The sequence below is a fragment of the Sciurus vulgaris genome, assembly GCF_902686455.1.
Source record: "Sciurus vulgaris genome assembly, chromosome: 12".
In the NCBI taxonomy this organism is placed as follows: Eukaryota; Metazoa; Chordata; class Mammalia; order Rodentia; family Sciuridae; genus Sciurus; species Sciurus vulgaris.
In genome coordinates, this window is record NC_136473.1 from 6,731,033 (window position 1) to 6,755,586 (window position 24,554).

The 24,554-nt window shown below is 43.6% G+C and overlaps 1 protein-coding gene across 12 annotated transcripts in view; it reads left to right on the top strand.

Moving 5' to 3' along the window:
- ZMYND11 (zinc finger MYND-type containing 11) overlaps positions 1-23,456 on the top strand; it is an 87,541-nt gene extending 64,085 nt beyond the window's left edge. For all 12 annotated transcript variants that reach the window (XM_079107799.1, XM_079107798.1, XM_079107797.1 and 9 more), the window contains 11 exons: positions 6,174-6,251; positions 6,851-6,943; positions 9,040-9,127; positions 9,679-9,734; positions 10,687-10,764; positions 11,562-11,680; positions 16,247-16,454; positions 16,853-16,921; positions 17,665-17,937; positions 18,162-18,347; positions 21,200-23,456. In XM_079107799.1, coding sequence (XP_078963925.1) covers positions 6,174-6,251; positions 6,851-6,943; positions 9,040-9,127; positions 9,679-9,734; positions 10,687-10,764; positions 11,562-11,680; positions 16,247-16,454; positions 16,853-16,921; positions 17,665-17,937; positions 18,162-18,347; positions 21,200-21,322 — 1,371 coding nt within the window. In that variant the 3' untranslated portion in view covers positions 21,323-23,456. The remainder of the gene's footprint in view (positions 1-6,173; positions 6,252-6,850; positions 6,944-9,039; positions 9,128-9,678; positions 9,735-10,686; positions 10,765-11,561; positions 11,681-16,246; positions 16,455-16,852; positions 16,922-17,664; positions 17,938-18,161; positions 18,348-21,199) is intronic.
- Positions 23,457-24,554: the final 1,098 nt, after the last annotated feature.

Below are 24,554 nucleotides of genomic sequence, written 5' to 3' on the forward strand. Positions count from 1 at the left end.
TGCATGGATAGCCAGCGAGGCAGCAGTGAATCTGGTAATAACGACTTCCGACAGTTTAGCTGTTCATCGAACACGTGCTGTGAGCCAGATGCTGTTCCTGGCTGCCACGGACCACTGGAGTCCACCGTTGTGGACCCTGCCCTGTCTTCACAGAGCTTAGAATCTAGTCCAGGGCCAGCCCATGTTTTTGTACAGTCCATGAGCCAAGAATGGGTTTTATATTTCTTAATTGTTGAAGAGCATAATTTTGTGACGTGAAAATGACTTTTAAAAAATTAAATTTCAGTATCCAAAAGTTTTATTAGAACACAACCACACTCAGGTAATGTGCATCATTTGTAACTACTTTTTTACTCTAATGGCAGAGTGAAGTCATTTGAGACAGAGATTCACTGCAGGTTGCAAAGCCTAGAATATTTGCCATGCGTCCCTTTACATCACGTTTGTCAGTCTTTGGTCAGTTTGTGTGGAAGCAACAGTCTGGATATTGAGTATCCCCAAGAAAGTTTGAAATCCTTGTCTTGTGGGGACTTGGGCAAGGTGAACTCCAGTAATATTAACATATTACCTAAAAAAGATACCTGGAGTTTGGATTTTTCTCATTTGGATACTCAGTGTACTGAAATTACAAAAATTTCTATTAAGTCCATTCTCTGCCAAAATATATGTTTCTATGACTGAAAAGCTGGGTCACCAGGAAGAGTTGAGAATTTCAGTCCCCAAAAGGCATTTAGTCCTGAATACTCCTCCAAAGAATGATTCTGGCGCATCACGATCACTAATCAGCCATGGATCAGTCTTGCCAGGACCAACAGTTGCTCTTAGTGTCTTTCAGTGCAGAGCTCCCTAGGCACTGAGAGCGGCAAGGGACTTGGCACACACTTGCCTGTCATTTCTACCCAGGACCATCGGATTTGACGCAGCCCAGCAATCATTTATCACTGGATTAAGAAACCCTTGCTCAAGAAGATGCCCAAGATTTCCTATTATTTTTTCTCTAAAAGCAAAAGAGGGTCACCCCCTCCACCCCAAACTGTCTATAACTCATTTAAGGGCATCTTGTTTTAGTGAAGTCATACACACACAAGCCAGCTCCGGCTGTTGGTCATTGTCATTTTAAAATACTTGGACAGCTTTGCCACACAGTAGAAGGCTTGTTTCTTACTTGTAGATGTTGGCCAGAATTACTCCAGAATTACTGGCTTCCAGGTGAGAGGAGCAGGTACCAGTACCCAGTGGGACGCTATGCTGGGTTCTGACCCGACCACACCACAGGAGGCCTTCCGTGAGGAATCCCGAGACCCGCAAGAGGCGCTCGGTCCTGAGGGAGCACTGGCTCACACAATCTGCACCTGCCGTGGAGCACTGTTTTTATATCTTTCTGGTATTGTTGTCAGCTTAGTTAGGTTACAAAGTAGCATTTACCGCCGAGGCTACTCCTATCATCCGCATTGCTATGGTCACTTTCTCTCAAGCCACCCTGAGTGCCCGGGCTGGCTGACAGCACCAAGCGTAGGGCAGCACTACCCTAGGCTACCTAAGAAATCCCCGGAGTTTGATGCTGCAGCCCTGGGACAGAGGGCGAAATGCTCTTTGATTTCTCTTGTGCAATACCGAATCTCTCAGTTAACTGGAAAGCGTCAGAAACCCCACATTTATCAAATGTGAAAGCATCTTACAGCAAGCCTTTTGTTCCTGCAAATTATTGGTAGGGCTTTTGTGTCTGTTTTATTTGCTTCAGTTTATCAAGGAAACTCTTCAGCCTGATTCTGGGAAGGGATCCCTTTAGCCTCTGGGATCCAGTCACTGAGCACTGTGGTCAGGGCCACTGAGCACCGCCGTCTGAAGTGTGTATGCGCGTTTAGATTCTTGAGAATGTCTGGAATAGAATCCCTTATTCAGCCCCAGAAAAGATGTCTTGGGCCACAAGTACAAAAGTTTTAAAAGCAAAGAATATGGACGCTGTCAACAAAATAATCATCTTTTGGTCAGTCCTTCTGTACAGCCCAAATCATTGAAACTTCTAACCGTAGTAACTGAAAAGAACCAATATATACATAAAAAGTAGCTACCCTAGCATTCTGACATATGTGATGACCATGTAGAAGTAGACTGAGAACGTACCAACCTGGCAAGTGAGGACTTAAGAAACAAACTTCAGGCAACGCCGAGGTCACTTTAAGAGAGAGCTGCTGGAGACGTACCACTCCCTACTTCTCAGTGTGGCGTCCACGGTTGGGCTCCTCGGCTCCTGCCCTCATGTCTGTACTCAGGCAGCCTCGGTTCAAGAGCCGGCGTGCTGGTTCTCAGTGAGGACTGCGTGTCAAACACCCGAGGGGCTTGGGGGTCTGAACACTGGGGCCCCACTCCTCAGCCAGTTGTTCCAGAACTGCCGGGAGTGGCACCTGGGCACCACTGGGGTCTTCCCTTGAGGAAGTGTTCAGGGCGCTGACTCGCACGCGTCCTCGGCTGCACTTGAGGCAGAGACCAGGGACACAGAGCCACCCAATTCCACCAAGCTCGCTCGCCTCATCCCCACTCCCAGCAGCCATTGCTTGATTATTTGCCATCATAGGTGTGTCTTGCCTGTTCTAGGATTTTATATAGAAGGACAATGGAGCTTTTTAAAGGCTGCCCAGGTAGTTATAACGTGATCACCTCAAGTAGGACTCTCAAGGTGCTGAGGAGCGCTTTGTTAAATGAGGGATAAGACATTCTTGGAGTGAAAAAGACAGTGTTTTGAAAGTATCATGGACAGTTTTCCTCAGATAACACTGAGAAGGAGGGCTGGCTTCTGTCCATTTGGCCATGTTTCCTTTCACACTTTGCTGAAATACTCATTTTTCCAGGCTCACATCCATACTTTTAAATCCACCTAGAAAAAAAAGATATTCTAGCAGACTGGCTCTAAGCAAATTTAAACACAATTCAAAATTGGATTTTCATCCTGTATTATACTGTATAGTTTTGTGAAACTAATACCCTCAGCATGACCTCTGGGCATCCATAGTCTTCTGAGTCTTCCCCAAAGTAAAGAAATGTTGCTGCACACAGTTAAATTAGCAATTCATTTAGAAATGTTTAAGCAGACATTCTCAGGTCTGTGAGAACATGCAGCATGCACAATTGTGTAGAATCTTTCTTTAGTAAAAGACAGCAGGAACTGCAGACCTGTATTTAAACTGGGTAACCACAGGAGCAAGTTGGTGCCCAGGCGACCCAAACCCAAGCAAAGCATGGTCCCCCGCTCCGCTGCAGCGTGTTTCAATAGCATGAGTGTTTCAAAGAAAGAACAATCTGGTTAGGTCATTGCGGCGATAGTGGTATTAATTCCAGTTCTATCAATGCAAAATTTTTGCCCATAGAGAAACCCTGCGTTGCTTTATTTTATGAGACTCTAAAGCCACGTGCGTTCAGATCCAGCTACAGGGTGAATTGTGCCATGGGTTTCTGCTGAGAGCACAGAGAGGGAAACGCACTTCTGTGCATGCATATGGCATATAGCAGCTCTGTGTATACATATGGCATATAGCAGCCCTGTGCATACTTATGGCATGTAGCAGCCCTGAGACAGAAGCATGGATGTTGAGCTGGATGGGTCGCGGCCATGCGGCAGAGCACGGGCACCCTCTCCCCAGCCGCTTCTCACAGGAGCCAGCCTGGAGCCGGCCCTCAGATTGCCCCAGGTTAGCCGGAGTTACAGGAAGGTCCAAAGAGGAGGGTGTTCCTACCCTGCCTAATCAACAGGAGAGTGGGCACAGTGCTCGGTGGACGTTAAAACTCTTTCAGCAGTGCTGGCTATACATACTTCTTCTGGAACCGTAACCCCAGTGATGCTATTACAAGACTCATGAAATCGTAACTCAGTGACAGATAGATTTCTGAATTTCATTAGTGCTAACAGTATGCCCAAAATGTTTTAGAGTTGACAAGATCGTAGGGCACATAGCGAGAAGAATTTGTTTCTATTCCTCCACCTTTTTAAAGGAATTCAGATTTTTATAAGTGCTAGCAGAAAGCAGCCATATCTGAATCTCTTACCTTTTCTCTTCTCCATATCTGACAGCACATCAAACTGTTCAGTCTAGGGAGCGGTGTGTCGAAGGATGTCCATGCTAGCAAGGCATTTGTCCAAAAGCACTAATGAAAACGCTGCAGCCCCACTAGGAGCACCTCCCGCGCTCCTGAGTGCAGAATGTAGAAGCAGAATTGAGCTCCACCGCCGACACATGGGAGGAGCCCCTGGTAGTCTGCAGATGCTCGTGTGAATGAGAAATGCAGGGGATCTTATTGAAAGCCAGAACCGTCTTAGTGTCCTGACCACACACAAAAGAAAAAGAAAACGTATATACGTATGCGAGGGTAACGTGACTATTAGCTCTGTTTAACCATTAAAGTGCATACGTATTTCAGATCATGTTGTACACAGTAAGTCTACACAATTAATTTTTTTTTTTTTAGTAAGGAAAAAAAAAAAAAAGAATTGTGAGTTGGGGATGTAGCCCCATGGTTGAGCTTTTGCCCAGCATGTGTGAGGCCCTGGGTTTAATCCCTAGCACCAAATAAATAAATAAATGAAACTAGAGTTTTCAAGTTCTATGTATCTCTAAGCAGTGCTTATGACCAAATGCTGTGCTCATAAATTAATTTTTCCTTTCCCCCTTATCATGGCTATATGAATCACTTGAAATTCAGTTAAGTTCATTTGTTCCTTTTTGAGAAAAAAGACTGAGAGAATTTCCAAGCTGCATCAACCATTTTCCCCCAAAGACTATAAACCAGGGGTCCAGGCAATTTCATTACTTTTTGAACTCCATCGCTATGCCGTTGGTGCTCAATCTGGACCACCCTTTAAAGTCACCTGAGGAGATGGCAAACAGAAACAGGTCACAGGTCCCACCTCCAGGAATTCCAGCCCAGGCGCCCAGGAGTGAAGCCCACCTGCATTTAAAAAACAAACAAACAAACAAACAACATATACATATATATATATATAGTCATTGTGTCTGGGGAGCGCGGTCAGGGTTGGTAAATGCTGGTCATCATTGGCATAGATTTAGAAGCTGTGTGCACAGCAGTAGAGCCCACTGAGAAAAAGCACTGTGTCTGCACATTCCTGCAGAATCTAGATGAGAGGCACAGTGGAAGGAAGCTAGCACCTGCACCAGGAACTACCCAAAATCCAGTTTTTTGACAATAAAATTGTTTCCCCCCTTTTATTCAGATATTTTAATGTTATGTGTGTATAATTAGTTCACTTAAGCTTTAGCTGAAAACCCTGTTACATGAGAAATGTTTGTTCTTTCCTCTGCTGTATTTAGCATATTAAAATAGCTTCCTGTGTATAAAATTCTTTTGGCAGAAATTGTGTTACTGGGCAGAGAATCAAAGTCTAGTAGCCTGAGAAAGTTACAGCATTCATGAAATCAGTGGCCAGACCCACTAGGTTCTCTGGCAGTGTGATCTAGTTACCTTCAGGGGTCCAGCACTTCTCCTTTGCCTTCAATTTGTCATGTCTGGACCTTGCCTGGGTAAATAGGAAAGTATGTCTCATCTCCACCTAAGTATGACATGATAAGCAGAATCCTATTCGTTTTTCTTCAAGTTAGAATTTTCTGAGAGAGAAGTTGAAGAATGTGATTAGCTTGTAGGCCAAATTAATAGGAACAGGAGTTATTCCTGAACAGACCTATAACATTTTTAAATAGATATGTTAGTACACAACTGCCCTATGTATGATTCGTGTGACACAGATTTTTAAAATAATTCTTTTACAAAGAATAATGTTGCATTGAAATTTTCTATTCAATATTGCTAGTTTAAGATGTTCCCATAAAGAACTTTAGTTATCGTTTTTTGGTAAAATAAGTGGTCCTCCATTATATCTGTTATTTCTTTTTATCTGAAAATTAGAATTGTAAAATACCAAGAAAGGAAAACCACTTACCATTTCTCAGATATCATGCCAAGCCCGACATAGTATTTTTCAATCCCACCGTGTAACAAACATCAAATACTGTTTCTGCTGTACAGATATTGGAGATTGCTCCTTATCAAATGTTGGAAATAATTCATCTTTTAATAAAATCCTCACATACTATAATCCTTTATTTTTGTAGATTCAAACACATGAATGATCAGACCTTACATGTGGCATCTTCTCTCTTTAACAGAGCATTAAGAAGAAGAATACAAACAAGCAGGAGATGGGCACGTACCTGAGGTTCATCGTGTCCCGCATGAAGGAGAGGGTGAGTCCTTTGGGGGAGTCTTTCATGACCCCCCAGACATACTTTGCTCTGGTTCATTCTTCAAAGTTAATGGCTGAGAAATAACAAATATGAATCTAGCAATATGAAGTGTGAAAACCAATGCTATCGATTTCTTCTGGCTGGTTAGGCATTTTTCTTTTGTCTTCATTTTTAACACAAGCATCTTATTAGTTGCATGAGATCAGAAACACTTAAAATTTTCATTTTCCAGAATAAACATTTTCATTGATGATTACTGTTTAAAATGGAATTTTCCAAAGTAACTTCTTTATATCAGCACTTGAAGGAATTCCACACTGAACTACAGAGTATATCAAACTTTTTCCACTAAGTTTTAAAGTACTTCTTATAAGATTCCTTACTTTGGGTGTTTTTTCTTTCCTCTTTTTTTTTTTTTTTTTGTGGTACTGGGCCTGGAACCCAGGGCCTTGTGCCTGCTAGACAAGTGCTCTGCTGAGCCACACCTGCATCCCATGATTTCTCTTTAAAGGTAGAAAATATGTTGAATTTTAGGAATTGATGTTTTGCCTGTCTCTCTTTAACCACATTTAAAATGAATGTGTCTAACAACCCTTTAGGCTATAGATCTTAATAAGAAGGGGAAAGACAATAAACACCCGATGTACCGAAGGCTGGTGCACTCAGCTGTTGACGTTCCCACCATACAGGAGGTAAACTGGTTCCTTTTCCTTGTGCTTTGATACATTTTCTTAACTGTCGCATTAAAGAACAACTTGGCAGTGATGCCAGGATTCTGGTTGCTTCTTTTGCACTTCTCAACAGAGCAAGAAAAGACATAACTACCAAATGAAGCATTATTACTTACCCATCTCTTGTAACTTACCCTAATGTACACTGTCATCTTTTAAAAGGACAGATCCTATGACAGATCCTGTGACTTCTTAGTACTTGTTGATTGAAGTAAACATAGTCTCATCTGGGCAATTTTATATTTCATATGTGAAGTACTCGTTGTTGGATGTGGTTTTCTAGGGTTAGCATGCCCTAGGGGTTTCTTTCAGGCACTGATCTAGTGTCCTTGGGAAATAATGAACAAAATAAAAATTATGCCTACAAAACTGAATTATTCTTAATAATACCTACTATAGCTGAGGACTTTTAATGAGTCTGTTAATACTCAATTTTAAATTACAATACAGTCCAACAGAACTATAGACCCTTTCTAGTCAGGAGCGCTGAATTACTAACTTTGAACGTCCTGCGTCAAGTGGAAAATCTACAATCTCACATTGTCCATAATAGCAAATAGATCATAGGAATCATCCTCACGTTTCCTAATCCCCTAGTAGCTGAGAACAACTGTGGCTATGTTACATCAACGTAAGATAAATTGTCTCTTCATTACAAAAGCAAGTCATTTAAATTTTACCTCCCACTTCCAACCTCCATAGCAATGGGCGGGCATAACCCATCCCCTGAACTCAAGGGCCCACCACACCTTCCGCCATGCCACCCCAGACTTTGTTCCTTCAGCTTCCCTTCAGCGGACACCCTAACACCCGGTTCAGCTGCCACCACACGGGCCTCATACCTTCTCCCAGTCAACTCAGGGAGACCTGGGTTAAGGCTAGCTGGGCCACTGATGTCTTGGCCTTGTGCTGACTATTAGCCACAGTATCGTCAGGAAAATTATTAAGATGAGATTTTTATGGTGTAATCAGTTTACAACTCAGACCAAAGTATGGCCAAAACTCCAAATAAGGTGCTTTGGAAGTGCTGTGGGAAAGTGTTCCCAGCCATGGTGTATATTGGATCATTTGGGTGGGCTCCTGGACAATACCAGTCCCTGAGTTTACCCTAGCCCACTGTGATCAGAAATTCAGGGTGGAGCTCAGACATCAATATTTGCAAATGACCCATGAGGCCATTGATGTATATAGGTAGTGGATACTCAAGCTAGAAGAATCTGGGGAGCCCTCATGGAGGAGCCGTAGGCAACAAGGCCTTGGAAGATGTGAACAGGGTGGAAGCTGCATTGCAAAGCCAGGATGGAGAATGGTGCTTGGTCTTAAGACCTTCAGAGGTCATGGCATTCTGAGCCATCTTCATGCCGATTCCCTAAAACTGTGTCATCAGGATGAGAAAGTGCCACCCAGTTCTAGGCCATATACATCTTTAAAAGTAGGGCCCTCAAACCCTCAGATATCCTCTGTGATCCTTTTCTTTGGCAGCCAGAACCAAAGCTACAGAGAATCTGTAAGGAAATTCTTATTACATATCATCTCTAATGCAGGAGAAATCTTTGCCTTGCCTTGACATTAGAAAAACACCTGAGACTTTAAGTCAGCGACTAGTCCCAATTCAGAATTATACACATATCTTAGTGATTATGGCAAACTGTCACAGAGGCCTTCAGCTCTGTTTTTCCATCTTTACTCTCCCATTAGAGTGGCAGGTATGTTGAGAGGGTCTCATCAACCATGCTGACACAAAGAGCATTCCATATTTAGGAAGCTTAGCAGCAGTTTTTATCATTATTGCAAAATGTTCAAACTGTAAATTCACTTTGGCAAATTAATGGAGAGGACCTGGTGACTGCAGGGGTCTCTGATGGGCCACACTCCTCATTCTGTAACAGTAAGAGTGCACATGAAGTTTCTGATTCTTTAACACATGTTCCCTGTCAGTATAGCAGTGGTCCTGATGTCCTTCTGAAGAGTTCTGCTACGTCCCATTCTCTAGTCTTGTGACTAATCCAGACAGAGCAGATGTTTCCTCTGATAATGTCTTGTCTTTGCTCCCACAGAAGGTGAATGAAGGGAAATACCGAAGTTACGAGGAATTCAAAGCTGATGCTCAGCTGCTTCTCCACAACACAGTGATTTTCTATGGAGGTTGAATATTTTTTTCTTTTGTGTGCATTTGAAAAATGTCAATTATATTCCATGATGAGAAATGTCTTTTATAAAACATTACATTTAAAAAAGTAACTTCATGTTATATACATAAGAAATGTTAGAATATAAATTCATGAATGAATGTTGGCGATATAGCTTATCGAGTTGACTGACCAAAGGTAAAACGGTAGGACACTAAATGATGAAAGATCATGGTTTTTTTTTTTTTTATCATTTCTTATGTGTCTGTCTTAGCTGAGAGGCTTTTTGCAAGCACTTTGAGTAAATCTGTTGTTTCCCCATTAATACCCCATTTTTGAAAGGTAAGAGGTTGCTCTATGCCTGCAAAATTTGTGGTTATGTTGAATATAAAATAAAAGCTGTCTATTGAATTTTATTTTTCTGCCTCGATCTTATTTAAAATACATATTTTGGTTTGAAATGGCACATGTCCACTTCTGAGAAACTGAAAGAACTTGGTGTCTGTACTAATCTTGCTAATTTTGTTTCTGGATGGTGATTAAGGTCATATGTATCTGTAATTACAGCAGACAGCGAGCAAGCAGACATCGCGAGAATGTTGTACAAAGACACGTGTCACGAGGTACTCATCATGCCTGATCGTTAAACTTGCCATAATCCAAGCACATTTCAGGGTTCTGCTGTTTTTATTTACACTTCCTTATCCATTTCCCTTACATGTAAGCTTATTTTCCTCTTTGACATACATGGGAAATAATGCAAATAGGAAAAAAAAATTTGGCAAAACTTCAAAGAGAAATTCTGGGAGTTAGATTTGGTCACTAAGTAAATTTCGACCTACCTTAAGCTGTTGTGAATATTAGTGAAATCATGCAGGTAACTGCATCCCATGTACTGCTGGCTAACAGCAAATGTTACCTCTTTGAATTAAGTATTCATATTTACCTCCCTTCTGTGCATCAAATGAAATGCATATCTAAGCAAGAGTTTTTGTGTGTGTGGCCTTTCTTATTTGAAATGCTTACCTCTAACTATAATCTTTGCAAAAGTTCATCAGTTCATATAAAAAGTTTTACTTCTTCATTTCAGATATGACTTTTGCTTTTTATTCATTCAAGCAATATTTATTGAGTGCCTGCTGTGTGCCAGGTAATGTGGTAGAAGGAATAAAATATTGATCAGGGCCCAGGCTTCCTACCAGGGAACTGTCTTCCAAAGATAGAGACTGGAACAAGAAACCGAGTGAACATCCTTCACAAGTTGTGAAAGGAAGGCTGTGGAAGCAGCCAGGGACCAACAGGAGGGTGAGCCTGGAAGACCTTTCTAGGAAGTGCCCTTGACAGGAGTAGGGCACAGCACTGGGTCAGACCCCACCAGCCTGTAAGGCCTTCTCCTCTGTGTGCCATCTGAGAACATGGGGCTGTTCCAGCAGGAAAGTGACAGGGTTTACATAAGGAACAAAGTTCACGTCTGTTTATGTGTGTGAATGAGAATACTGGTTTATGGGAGTGTATTTGTGTGGCTTAATGTGCATGTGCATTTTGTAGACTGAAGTAGCTGCTTTTCTTTTTCAGCTGGATGAACTACAGCTTTGCAAGAACTGCTTCTATTTATCCAATGCTCGTCCTGACAATTGGTTCTGCTACCCTTGCGTATGTGAAATTTTGTCACTTTACTGAAGTACATAACATGGTTCTCCAAGGAAGTGTATTGCGGTTTGCTTAAAGAATATCCTTCATGGGCTGGGGAGATAGCTCAGTTGGTAGTGGTAGAGTGCTTGCCTTGCAAGCACTAAGGCCCTGGGTTCGATCCCCAGCACTGCAAAAAAAAAAAAAAAAAAAAAAGAATATCCTTCATAAATATTTTTTATTTCATAGGACATATGGCTTTAATGAGTATGAACTGAAACATGGGGAAAATAATGGATCATTCTTCATTTCACAATCTAAAATGAGGTACTTTGTAAGAGTAGACACTGTGTCCCTTAACAGATGATAAAATGGAGAATGAGAGGTTTGCCTGTCCATTGTAAGATTTTAGGAAGTGTTCTCACCAAGAACATCCAGCGTTCTGGTGACCCTGGCTTCCAAGGCTGCCTGAGCAGCCAGTCTTCTGAGACACCACTGTCTTAAGCAAACCTGTCACTGTGCATCTTGTGACCTCACATCCTCCCACCTTCCCAGGTGATGCTAATGCGCCTGACCCCGGGGCTTTTCTCTGAAGCAAGGTCAGGCCATTCTGGTTGCCACCATTGTTCCTAGGCCCTTTCCGAGAAATAAGGTTTATGTTGCCACCCTTACGCAATCTGAATTCTGGGTTTTTCTTAAAGGTAAAAAAGATATATTTTTGAAAATAATGGATCATACTTGACTAAGTAGTTAAATATTAATGGTGTACTTGCATTTAAACCTAAAATGTTTTACCTTGTTTTCTTTTTTTCAATTTTCAGATACCTAATCATGAGCTGGTTTGGGCTAAAATGAAAGGTTTTGGGTTTTGGCCAGCCAAAGTCATGCAAAAAGAGGACAATCAAGTTGACGTTCGCTTCTTCGGCCACCACCACCAGAGGTAATTTGGGAACAATGCCCACTTACCAAGCTGTCCTTCTGAGGCTGGTGGTTTCTCTGTGAGGGACAGTGTGAAGTTTTTCTTTAAATGGAAAAAACAAGATCAGCACATGACAGTGTAGCTAGTAATAAGTTCTCTAAATAATATTTGCAGATGGTTTTCAGATGCCCTTTGCTAAATGGCATTCTCAATAGCTGATGCTGTTGATCCTCAGAAGCATATTAGTGCACTGGGTGAAAGAGTCCTTAGATTCGTCTGTTTCACAATATTGTGAAGGCATTAGTGTTTCAATTCTCTTCAAGACCCTGTTAAACCACAGGCAACAGTAATCAGTTTGGGATTAGAAGAACTTGTTGATCGTTCGCTGTAGGAATGTGTCCTAATGCGTTACGTGTGCCTGGGGATGATGTGCACCTATCTGTACAACATTCCTTCTGGGAGACAAATATGGCAAAACTTAAATTTTCATATTCATAATGTAAGACTACGTAGACCTCCAAAGTATTAGCATAAGATTATTTTGTGTAATTATCATGTACAAAGTATGCCAAGCATAGGACTATAAAGTTATAATACCACATTCCTGTGAACAAGGATGTTAGCATAATTGACCATTGACATTTAGGAAGTCTAAGATATTGTCACATGAATGTTGTCACTAACAGTAACTCACAAGCTAAACGTGTGAGTCCAACTGTGGTGACTCTCCCAGGACTCTAGAGATCGATGAATCGAGTGACGCCACAAAAAGAGTCAAGAATTCACAACAAGTGTTTTGGTTCATTTAACACAGATATATTGAAATAAGGGGAAGAGTAAAGAAAAGCAGTTACATTACCTACAACTTACTCTCTGTAAGGATTTAAACCGCAGTCCCGAGCGTGTCCTCTCATGCCGGATGAGTCGCCACTGTAAGAGAAGCTACAAAGCAGAAGGCCAATTCTCCCCGCCGTGAATTCCTACTTACTTTTCATTTAATTGAAATAGAAGTTAGGTGACAAGAACTTGTGAATACTTTAAATTTCTGTGTTCTTTCATAGATAGGTACACACTGAGCTGACACTGCTGCCAGGGACACTGGTTAAACAGTGGCCGTAAAACAGCACAATACGCAACCAATGTTTTAGATAAGGACGTGGTGGCGTCACGTGTTTAGCACAGCGTGTGTGCTGGTTTTGAGTTCTCACCAACCAAGGGAAGGAGGCAGTATGCTTGTGGTGGCCGGGCGTTCCCCCTCGGTTTGTGTCCTGGCTCGGCCACCCTCTGCCCTCCCCGGACACACTCGTCAGCTGAGGCTCGGCGGCGTGCAGACCTCTGCAGCGCCCACCTGGGCAGGTTAGGAGGAAGTGTCTGTGTAAAGGTGTGGGCGTGGTGCCCGGCTCGGAACACCACTCCCCAGACAGCTCTCACCGTCCAGCATGCCAGGAAGGGGGTGGTTTGCTTTGGTTTCTTAAAAAATCCATTCCCTACAACACAGATGACTTACAAAAACTGACACTTCACTGTTCATTGTTAAAGCTACAGTACTGGGTAAGAACGATCTGACAATCAGAATTTTTGACCTATATATTTTTCTTTTTTACCAATTTACAAGCAACTTTATGATATATTCCAGTATAAATACATTTTCTTAATAACCTGAATTAATTTATGTGTACTATGCAGAGAATACCTTAAAAGAACACCTGAGCCAGTGTTCTCAGGCCCTTTGAGTGTCCGCTGAAGAGAGGATTAAAGCACAGAAATTCTCTTCCAGGGGCTTTTCTCCCCCAGCTGCTGCCTTCCTGCAAAACTTTACCTAAACAATTCTGCAGATGGGACTCTAAAGTCTTTACTTTCAGAAAATAAAAGTCCTACAGTTTTACCATTTATTCAATTTCCTTTGCTTTTCCTGGATACAATACGACCAATAAATGAATAAAGTATTTGAGGTCAGTGATTTGTAAAGTCATATATTAAAAATTCTATCATATTAGAATATTTGATTTATTAAAAACAAAAATGGAAATTGTATTTATGAATTTTTAATTACTTAAGCAATCAAAGATATGAGTCAGAAGGAGCCACCTGTCCTGAGTTCCAATGCTGCTTCTTCCTGGAGTGCGCATGTTGTAAACCTCCAACGTGAAGTCGCCTATCATTGCACTTACACACATCACTTTGGTGGCAAGTCTGTAGAATTTGCAAGTTTTTGTCTGCCAAGTTGAAAAAACAACTGATAAGATTCACTGTCTGAAGGAGCCTGAATCCTTTGCCACAAGCAGCTGAAGGCAGGGATGGCCTGGCCAGGAAGGCAGGTGCAGGAGTGGAGGGAGCACATTTCAGGTTCTTCTGCTGTTGGATCATTGGACCATTTCATTCTGCATTAGGTTCAGAGCATTCGGAACTGACACAAGTGTAGATGGAACCAGATTAGGTTACACCTCTTTTTGATGATACCTAAATTGTGGGTGTTTTTTAAATTTTTTATAGATTCAAGAGTATGCCCATGATACTTTGTAAACAACAGGATTGAGTGAAAGAGAATAGAAGTATATTAAGAACTGTGCTGAGACTGAATTTAAGAGCAGAAATGAATCAGTTTTATTATATTCAACACATGGTTTAATTTCAGAGGAAAAAATACCCTCATAGGCTCATTCCAGGGAGAGCACTGCTTATAACAGAATTCTTCCTCAAAAGCACCACAGCCAGGCGTGGTGGCGCACACCTGTAATCTGCAACTTGGGAAGCTGAGGCCAGCGGACGGCAAGTTCAAGGCCAGCCTCAGAAACTTAGTGAGTCCCCAAGAACTTAGCAAGACCCTGTCTCAAAATAAAACATAAAATAAGGGTTGGGAATGTGATTCGGTGGGCTCAATTCTTAGTACCAAAAAGAAGAAGAAGAAGGAAAAAAAAGCACATTAAAAAAGAGAACAAGAACCCTTTTGCTGATTGACTAGTATGTAATAGGAGCTCCAAAAGTATTCATTGAGTAAATCTGATATTAATTCAAAATCCAGTGGCAAGGAGCTCCACGAGCATAATTGTGTTCTGCATTAAAGTTTAGAGCTTTTCAAAGTGTAATGTGCTTTAAGGTTTTTAACAAAGCACAACACCAGGTGAGGCAGTGTGATGTGATGTATATAAAGAATATTGAAATTCAACAATTTTAACTATCCTCAGTATCTAACAGTATAACCTATTCATATCTTAAAAGTGCTTTTAGATTACAAAGCACACAGCTTTGCTCGTACAAACCCATTAGAAGGCTTTCTTCATGGCCGGGGCAAGTGCAGCCATCACTCCGCGAGGGACTCCCTCAGAAAGGCCCTTATTTCTGGAACTCCATCCCTAGAGGCCCAGAATGAAGATGGCGACCTCCACATTCATAGAAGGAGACATCTAGAGCAGAACGCTGAGAAGAGCGAGCCTCCGTGCTCACAGTGCACGTCCCAGATTGTACTGGACCTAGAAGACACCTGCTGGGCACGCAGGTGTCCAGGGCTTCCTGTCTCCTGCCACGTGTCTGGGGCGCCCCTCATGTTGCCCACTCATCGTGCAAGATGGAGCCCCAATCAGAGGTCCTGACCTCACAGGCAGGCGGCAGCCCCTCCCTCCGCCATACCTTCCCCTCCTGCTGCACTGTATCGTTTCTTGCTCTTTCCAGCTGGAACGTAGGCCCCTTAAAGACAGAGACAGTAGAAGAAATGCCATCCCAGTCACCAGGAGACTCCGAACCTCTTTGGACTCCTGCCACTAGTTAATGGTTTACCCTTAACTTCCTGTGGGCAGTATCTCTGGCTCTCCAGTGAGGGCCCAGAACCCATGGTTGGCAGACCCCTTGGTTCCTCCTCCACATGGGGCCCACCCTGGTGCACAGTGAACCTCTTGGATTGACACCACATTCAAGATGGATAGTAATGTAAGTCCAGGCAAGAAAATTTTTCTTGAGTTTTGAGCATTCTTCCCAAAAGAACCCAATATGGTTTTTCATTCTGTAGTTTGCCATCTATATTACACATAATTCAGAGGCATTTCAAATTGTGTTCATGGCCAAGTACATTGTTGGTAAGTAATATACACACTTTTCCATTTGTCAGTTGATTCCCTAGTGCATAGGGGCACAGCACAAATGGCTGAGTAATACTTCTTAGATCCATTGTCCCATGTGGACACATGTGTAGCTCATGAAACTTTCTGGGCATTTTCAGATGATTCTATAGTGCTAATCTGAAAACAGCTGCATGGGTCCTACTAGCTTACAGTATTAAAAATAGGAAGAGGCAGCTTTTTAAAGGGTCTGTGAAGAAGGTGCGTGCAAACCATGCCGAGCTAAGCTAACAGTGGGTGATTGGGAGACGTTCGTGAATCACTCTGATTCTGATAACTGATGAAGGAGAACAAAAAGGAAATGACCTCCTGCTTCATACGCGGAAGAGTCTCTCAGCCCTGGCTCATGGCCTCCGCGGCCTGTGGCCGGCCAGTGTGCTCCACAGGAGGCAGTCCTCACGGTCCTCAGGTCTCCTCGCGCTGTCCCCCCTTCTGGGCATTTCTAACCACATCTACTTTCAAATGCTGTTTGAAGGGCTTGGATTCCTTCTGAAAACATTCAGGACATCACAGTCAACGTCCATCGGCTGCACGTTAAGCGCAGCATGGGCTGGAAAAAGGCCTGCGATGAGCTGGAGCTGCATCAGCGTTTCCTGCGTGAAGGAAGATTCTGGAAGTCTAAGAATGAGGACCGGGGTGAGGAAGAGGCGGAATCCAGCATCTCCTCTACCAGTAACGAGCAGGTGGGTGGGGCCTGGGTGGGCTGCAGGCTCCTCCTTCCTTCTGCACGCGGGCAGCTCTGTGCACACCTCACTGCGGTGAACAGCTTTTGACACTTTTCTTCCCTTTCACACGAACATTTATAAAGTGCTCTGCACCAGCGAACCAGAACAAGTTCAAATAAACAGGCGGACACGCCCATCGACCACCTTGACCTGAGCTGGGCATGAGGGGAGCAGCACACTGCCCATCCTCGCTGCCCATCCTCGGGGCATCTCAGGGCACCTCACAGCCCTCAGCGGGTGGAGGGAGCGGGGCAGAGGTGGATATGCCCTGTACCCCGCAGGGGCCAGGCAGGTGTCTTCAACAGAGGAAGTCTAGCGTCTGGATTAATGTGCTGTTACTTTTGTAATGCCCACAGCTGAAGGTCACTCAAGAACCGAGGGCAAAGAAAGGACGGCGTAATCAAAGCGTGGAGCCCAAAAAGGAAGTAAGTGGCCGGTCCAGGCGCAAATTAAAAGGGAACTTTCCAAAATGTGTTTGGGACAGTCACTCCTGGTGGATGCGCGTCATCTCCTTAGTCACAGGCCCAGGCTTCTGCCTCCCTCACTGTCCCCCGCCACCAGACTGGCACACGCCCACTCAGAGCCCCATTCTCAGAGCAGCCTGAGCTGTGTTGCTAAGTGGCAGGGGACATTGCCGCTTGTCCTGGGACCCTGACGGCTCTTCACAGCGTGCTTAGAGTGGAAGCGGGTATCCAGGAGGTCGGATGCAACAGTTCAAAATAAGAGACTGTAGCAAAGCTCGGGATTTTTAAATTATTAACTATTTTCATATTTTAAAGCTGTGTAAGTCTAGGTATATTTCAACCACATAGTCAGTGAGAAGTGGTTTAGGATTTGGGGAAATTTATTAATCTAATCCAAAGAAGTGATCGTAAGTTGGTGATGATTTTACACCCTATATGACAAAATTTTTTGTTTATTTTAAAAGCAAGATGCATAGTGCTTATATAATACAATTTTAAATGATGTTTATTTTAGAATTATTATAGCTATTAACTGTACTTTTTAAACTGTGGTAAAATACACTTAACAAGATACCTTCTTATTACATGTTTAACAGAAGCTTATTAGCTACATAGATCACTGATTTTTATCATCATAGAGTTGTTCTTGAACTAGCGAATTATATAGCCCTGTTTTACATCTGAACACTTTTTTCACCCTTTAGGAACCAGAGCCTGAGACAGAAGCAGTAAGTTCTAGCCAGGAAATTCCCACGATGCCTCAGCCAATCGAGAGAGTATCGGTGTCAACTCAGACCAAGAAGTTAAGTGCCTCTTCCCCAAGGATGCTGCATCGAAGTACCCAGACCACCAGTGATGGCGTCTGCCAGAGCATGTGCCATGACAAATACACCAAAATTTTCAATGACTTTAAAGACCGGATGAAGTCAGACCACAAGCGAGAGACTGAAAGAGTTGTCCGTGAAGCTCTGGAAAAGGTAACGCCCCTGGGCCAAGACCAGGCCTTTCCCACAGTGGCTCTTAAAACTGGTGGTACACCAGCATCCTTTACAGTATTTTAATTAGTAATAACTATCTCACCCAACTCATTCACACACCTTAGTGAACCAAGGGGAAAGGCACATATTTCAGTAGAAACCGCGTGTTGAGTTTTTAAATGCAGATGTTCGATGTAAAGCACCGTGGCTAACTTCTCTTTCAGCTGCGTTCTGAAATGGAAGAAGAAAAAAGACAAGCTGTAAATAAAGCTGTAGCCAACATGCAGGGTGAGATGGACAGAAAATGTAAGCAAGTAAAGGAAAAGTGTAAAGAAGAATTTGTAGAAGAAATCAAGAAGCTAGCGACACAGCACAAACAACTGATTTCTCAGACCAAGAAGAAGCAGTGGGTAAGTAGCACCTTTTTATTTTTTTAAAGAATCTTATTTCTGAAAATGTGCTGCAGGTGTGACAAAGACAGACTCAGAAATGCATATGTGGCGTATGCAGAAACTATTAATGAAATAAGATCGGCTATGAAAGCGTTGACTTTAATTTTACAGTTTTTATTGAAAGTCCTGCCATCTCTCAACTGCAGATCCCACATCACAGAGGCCTGCTCAGGGCCATTTTGTGAAACTGAGATCACAATACGCCAGTACGTAACATGTTGAGTACAGTTAGCTTACATCACCTTTGCATCTATGCAAGCATTTTGTTAGGGCAAATGGCCTGGCCCTGACTTTGACCAGGTGACTTCTAATACACAGTATCCAAATTGTGAAATTGTGCATGTAAGTATCACAGCAATAGAGGTTTTCAGATCCCCCTGCCATTTACACATTAGATTTTTTTTTTTAAAAAAAGAAAGTAATTGTTTTCTCTTTATAGTAACAGCATCTCACTGGTCTCTAGCTACTCCCTTAAGCCTGACTGCAAGTGTCACTTGTAAGTCTTCCCTTGCTGGGGAGGAAGCTCCAGAAGGCACCTGTGCTCTTCCCACACCCCCACAACACTCAGCGCACTGGTGGGGAAAAGTGGGTCCCAAGAGCTCAGGATGTGCTTTCAGCTTTAATGACTGTATGTGTGGTGTTTTATGACAGTTCATTTTTAATTCTTCATCTTATTCAACCTGCATTATTCATTGTAAATAAACTTTCCATTAAAGAAGTGAACATTTAAAAAGTTATGCAAAGATTCAGCAAGAAGGAAAAGGGAAATGGCATATAATTTAGATGACTATGTAGAGATAACTTGTTGGGAAAGACTGGTGAACGCTGAAATAAATACCACCAGGCGGGGAATCAAGGCGTGCTCGAGATAACAACAGCACAGAAGGCCCAGAGAGCAGGTCTGTAGTAAGCGCATCTTCACGCAGGCAGAAAACAGGAGAGTAGACACTAGAGTCATGAGAAGAAATCCCCATGAGTCCACACAAGACTCAGAGGAATGGGAAGAGGAGGCTCAGTAAGGAATTAGGATACTGCCCTTTCTTTAGCGTTTTGCCATTTGTAAAGCAGCTGAAGTTGGTATCAGTACTTTTTTTTAAGATGAGGCATCGAGGCTCAGCACATTATAGTGATCTTAAAACCAAGTCAGTAGAGCTGGAACTCCAACCCAAGCTGTTCTGCTCATCACATTGTGTCTTACATTACTGTAAGACATAGAACAGGATCACGGGACAGAAAGCACGTGGGTGTGCCAGATGCACAAGAGGGGCGTTCAGATGAGATGCTTGAACGTCGCGGCATCTTCAGAGGCAGAGATGCAGAGCGAATGCCCAAGCAAATGAGATACGAGGACACCTGGGAGGCAGGGGAGGGACAGTGCTGTCTAACGGGTTATGTAGAGGTGAGCCAGGATGGAAGGTAAGCACCCCCAGACTGATGTCCCATGGCCAGTCAGTGGCACAGGTCCAAATTCTAATCCCGAACCATCTGACTCATCCAGGTGATTTCTAAAGTTAAATACGCTCTATCTTTCTAAGAACATCTTGATGAAGTTGCAGCTGCTGACATAACAGGATCACAAAGTGTCTCAAAATATTAACAGATATAAAGCACGAAATACATCATCAAAGCCAGGCATAGTGGCACATACCTGTAATCCCAGTGACTCAGGAGGCTGAGGCAGAAGGATGGCAAGTTCAGGTCAACCTCAGCAGTTTATCAAGACCCTATCTCAAAGTAAAGTAGGGCTGGGGCTATAGCTCAGTGTTAAAGTGCTTCTAGGCTCAATCCCCAGTATTAAAAAATAAATACACACTCAAGAACAAAGAGGGTAGAGGTTTTACGACCTAATGTGGGCTCTCCTCCCAGAACCCTCACTGGCCCCCAAACCCGCACCGTGTGGTGTGTGTGGTGTATGGATCTCGCCACAGAGCCTGTGTGTCTCTGCAGACACACCGGCAAGGTTTGTATCTAAGCTGGCAGTCCTCTTCCAGGCCCTTGCTGCTCCTCCTCATCAGGGTGACTGTGAACCTGAAGCCTGTAGACCGGAGCTCTTCCCCTCACTTTCTTCCCCCACATGGAACAGTCCAGCCTCCATGCTGTGAGCACTTGGTGCTCCATATGGTTGGGGACATGGCTGTGCCCTGTAGGACGTCCAGCAGCCTCCTGGGCCTCGCCCCACCCATGCCTCCCCCCAGAGTTATGGCAGTAGGGAGGGTCTCCGGGTCTGGGGATGGAGCCTGGGTGCAGCTCTTGCCTGGCCTGCTGGAGGCTCTGGGTTTGATCATAACACCTCTCCGCCCCCAAAGAACAATGCCCCAGACATTGTCAAATGAGACCAAGACTGAGACTTGACGGCTGGATTCAGGTCACGCGTGACCTTGATTATAGAGTACTCGGTGGCGCCAGGGGTGAGAGACAGCATCAGATAGAGTGGAAAACCGGAAGAGCAGGACTGGAACCAAAGCTCAGGCAGTTCTGGTGGAGTTTGGGAGGAGCCGAGTAGTAGGTCGTAGCAGGAAAGGGATGCGAGGGCAGAAGCTTTTTAAGGAAAAGGCCATAGCCCCGTGTCCGGGTGGCAGCAGCCCTGCAGACACACGCAGAGCTGATGCGGGCAGTGAGCTGGGCCCGCTGGCCCGGGCCTGGGCGTCGCCCCTCGTCCCCTTCCCATCGGTGCTAGGACGCACTCCAGTCCCGGCCTCCTGGCGCCGCGGCTGGAGCTTGAGCCAGAAGGAGCCCTAAGCGCAGTTTAAGGGCCTCGGTCTCGCGCGTTCCCCCGCCCGGGCCTCACGTGTCCCTTGTTCCATCTGCAGTGCTACAACTGTGAGGAGGAGGCCATGTACCACTGCTGCTGGAACACCTCCTACTGCTCCATCAAGTGCCAGCAGGAGCACTGGCACGCGGAGCACAAGCGCACCTGTCGCCGGAAGAGATGAAGCCGGCCCCGCCGGCCACTCCTCAGACACAGCGGTTTTTGTTTCCAAGAAGCCAAAATTGTTTAGAATTTGCTTCCCATTTTGCACCAGCCTTTAAACACTTTTCGTGAAGAAATTTTGCACAGTAGTTTAAATCTTTTGTTAACGCTCCTCCGGAGTTTTTCAGGGGGTTAAAGTAACATCAGTGGAGGGTATTATTTTAAATGAATTTTAATTGAGAATATGTTGCATTTTCAGCAAATTTTAAAACATTTTTAGGTTTTACAGAGATTTTAACCTTTAAACAACAGATCTTTAAAAAAAAAACCACAGGTGAATACAAGTGAGTTTAACAAAGAAACATTTAGAATAGGTCTGAATGTAAGAACTACAGAACTGTTTCAGAAATAAAACATACTACCTTGATGTGACATTTGTTTCTTAACCTTGTTGAGCTGGTTTTGTTCAGCTTGATTTACTGTTCAAAGGCATTATCTGTTGGTTATGCCAGTGGGTATATGATTAAATTTAGGGAACAGGGTTGACACAGCAGGGCTAGTCCTGCGTATTTTTTCTTAAATATTTCCCAATTGTGTTTTTCATTATTTCTTTTCAATATATAACTTTTATAACAAATTATTAGCTTTGATCTTGTAGTTTAAAATTGCAGGGAACTGGGGTAATCTTTTACTGAGCTGGATCTTAGAGAAAATGAATATTTAAATTTTAAAGTTTGCACATTTCATCTTTGTCCTAACATGAGTGCTTGTAACAAATAAACAAAAATAAAAAGCCAAAAACTACCTTTATCCATACGTGAATCATAGATGAGGCATACGATTTCCTTCGCACTTCCTGCCCTCCCCAGTACCGTCCTAACTGCCTGTTATCTGGTGTCACCTCGTGTAAGTTAACAAGGGAGAGAAAGCACTTAGTTTCACAGAAGCCTAAGTCATGTTTGTGGTAGTGGGCCGCTGCCTGCTCATGGACTCAGCACTGTATACAGAACGAAGAATAATGCATGTTCATTTTCTTGTATTAAAGATGCCGTGATTTGTAAAAAGTCTGTATTTTGCGGAATGTCTGGATTAAGAAGCATTACCAATAGGAATGGATCGATAGTTGAATAATGATTTTTTTATACATAGATATATAAAATACAGCCAGGAAAACTTAAATTACTTTCCTTTAAAAAAAAAATCTCAATTTATGTTCTTTTCCAAGACTGATCTTAGACCAAGTCAAATTCCCATTTATCATTTAGCTATTTTTTGAGGTTAGAGAAATAATTTGTAAATATTTATTTAGACCTTTGATATTTATTAAAGCAATTACTCACGATGGAAGTGAAAGGATCTGGAGAAAAGCCTTTTAAAAAGTTTCCTCCAGGTTGGTCAGGGTCACTCTAAAGATGGAAACGTCAGCTGGCCTTCTGTGAAATAACCATCCGGCCCCGCGCCGTCGCGGATGGTGGTGACACAAGGTAATTGAGGAACTACTGCCACATGGTGCACAGGACTCGTGCGAACCCCTCGGTAGCCCCGCTGCGTGCGATGGACTTGCCCCGCGCAGCACCCGCGCCCCGGTTCCCTCCCCGTTGCTGTGTATGGTCGGTGTCTCCACGGCACGGACAGAGATGGCGTAACCAAGCACGCTACCCTTCCTCGGTTGGTTTTCAAGTTTTGAGACTTCGATCCACCCCTATGAGAGCAAGTTATTGTGGAAATATTTTTGGTGTAAGATCATTCCAGAGTATGTAATATTTAACTGATAGCTGCATGAACGTGAGATTCGTGTTACTTTGGCTTTTTTGTCTCTGTTGACACGGTTGCACATTTCCAAGTTACTACAGTGTGAAAACTGTGTGTTTAAAAAAAAAAAAAAAACAAAATCAAAAAAAGATTGTGGCCTGGTTTTGTAAAAGTTTTAGGTAAAATTACAATTGATTGTTTTAGGAATCATTATTAAAAATTTTCTGCAAATCATAAAGCTATATCAAGGTGTTGAGCTTAGCCACTATGCACATTGTAATTACTCATCGTGGCTGTCCAGTTCTATGACGCATTCTGGCATTTCGTAAGCTGCTCTGATAGCAATATATAGATTCATTTAATGTGTTAACATTGGTTAATAAATGTATTTAAAAAAACAACAACTGGCTTTAATAAGTTGATTTAGTCCAGACCCCAGTGCCGAACCTGACACGCCGCCCGCGTTGACCAGTCGCGGCGAGCCTGTTGACTCCTTCGTTGATGAGCTGGACACTCGATTGAGTTTTCTTTGACCAGTTCTCCCAGGGGCAGGAGAGGCCAAGCCGCGCGCGTTGGTGACAGTGCTGACCGTGTGTGAGCCCGAAAAGCGCCGCGCCACTCGGCGCGCTCTCTGCTGCCTTCGTCGACTGGCAGGGGTGGCAGGCATGAGTTTGCAGTGGGAGGTTCTCCGTCCAGGTGTCAGAAGACGACCTCTCAGCGTCCTCAGCTCGGCTCAGATGGCTCAGGTCCGAGAACCGCAGCCCCGCTTTCTGCGGGGACGTGGGGTTCCAACGGGAATAGCGGGGTATTCTGTCACCCTCACTTTGCTGTCTTGTTTATTTCTTTTCTTGATCCATTTTTCTAAATAACACACTTCCTGGTCCTCGTTTGAAAGTTTCTGTGAGATACCAACTCTCACTCTGGACCTTAGTGTAATAATTGTGTTCAAAATTGCTTTTCCCATTTTAAAAAATACGCTCACAAGCATAAACCCATATCCACGCGAGAATCACTAAAGCAGAGTTTGACCCCAGGCTAAGGAGAGACGTGGAGTGACAGGCAGATCAGACTGGACGGTGAGGCCAGTGGTTAGAGACCAGGAGGCGGCGGCCCCAGTCCGGTATTTAATATGAAAAACAAAAACCAGAAATAGGATTCCTGGGCGAAGCAGTTTTGTAATAAGAAGGAAAATCTTGCAACTAGTCCAGCAAAGCAACGGCTTCTCGACAGGACGGGTGCCGACAGGTCCGTCTCCGATGACTTAATGTCTGGCCCAGACCTGTTCCACCGGCGAGGGGCAGAGCCAACTCAGGTCGGTCTCATCGCGAAGCTCATTATTTCCTTGAAATCCTTAGACTAAGATATACAGAGACGAGGACTCAGAACATGAAGTCTGCCAGTGCCACCGAGGACACCGTTTCCAGTCAGTTTTACCACCCCTGCCGTCACTTCCCCAGCCAGTGCACACGGTGCCAGCTTCTGTGCAGGCTCATCCCAGTGGC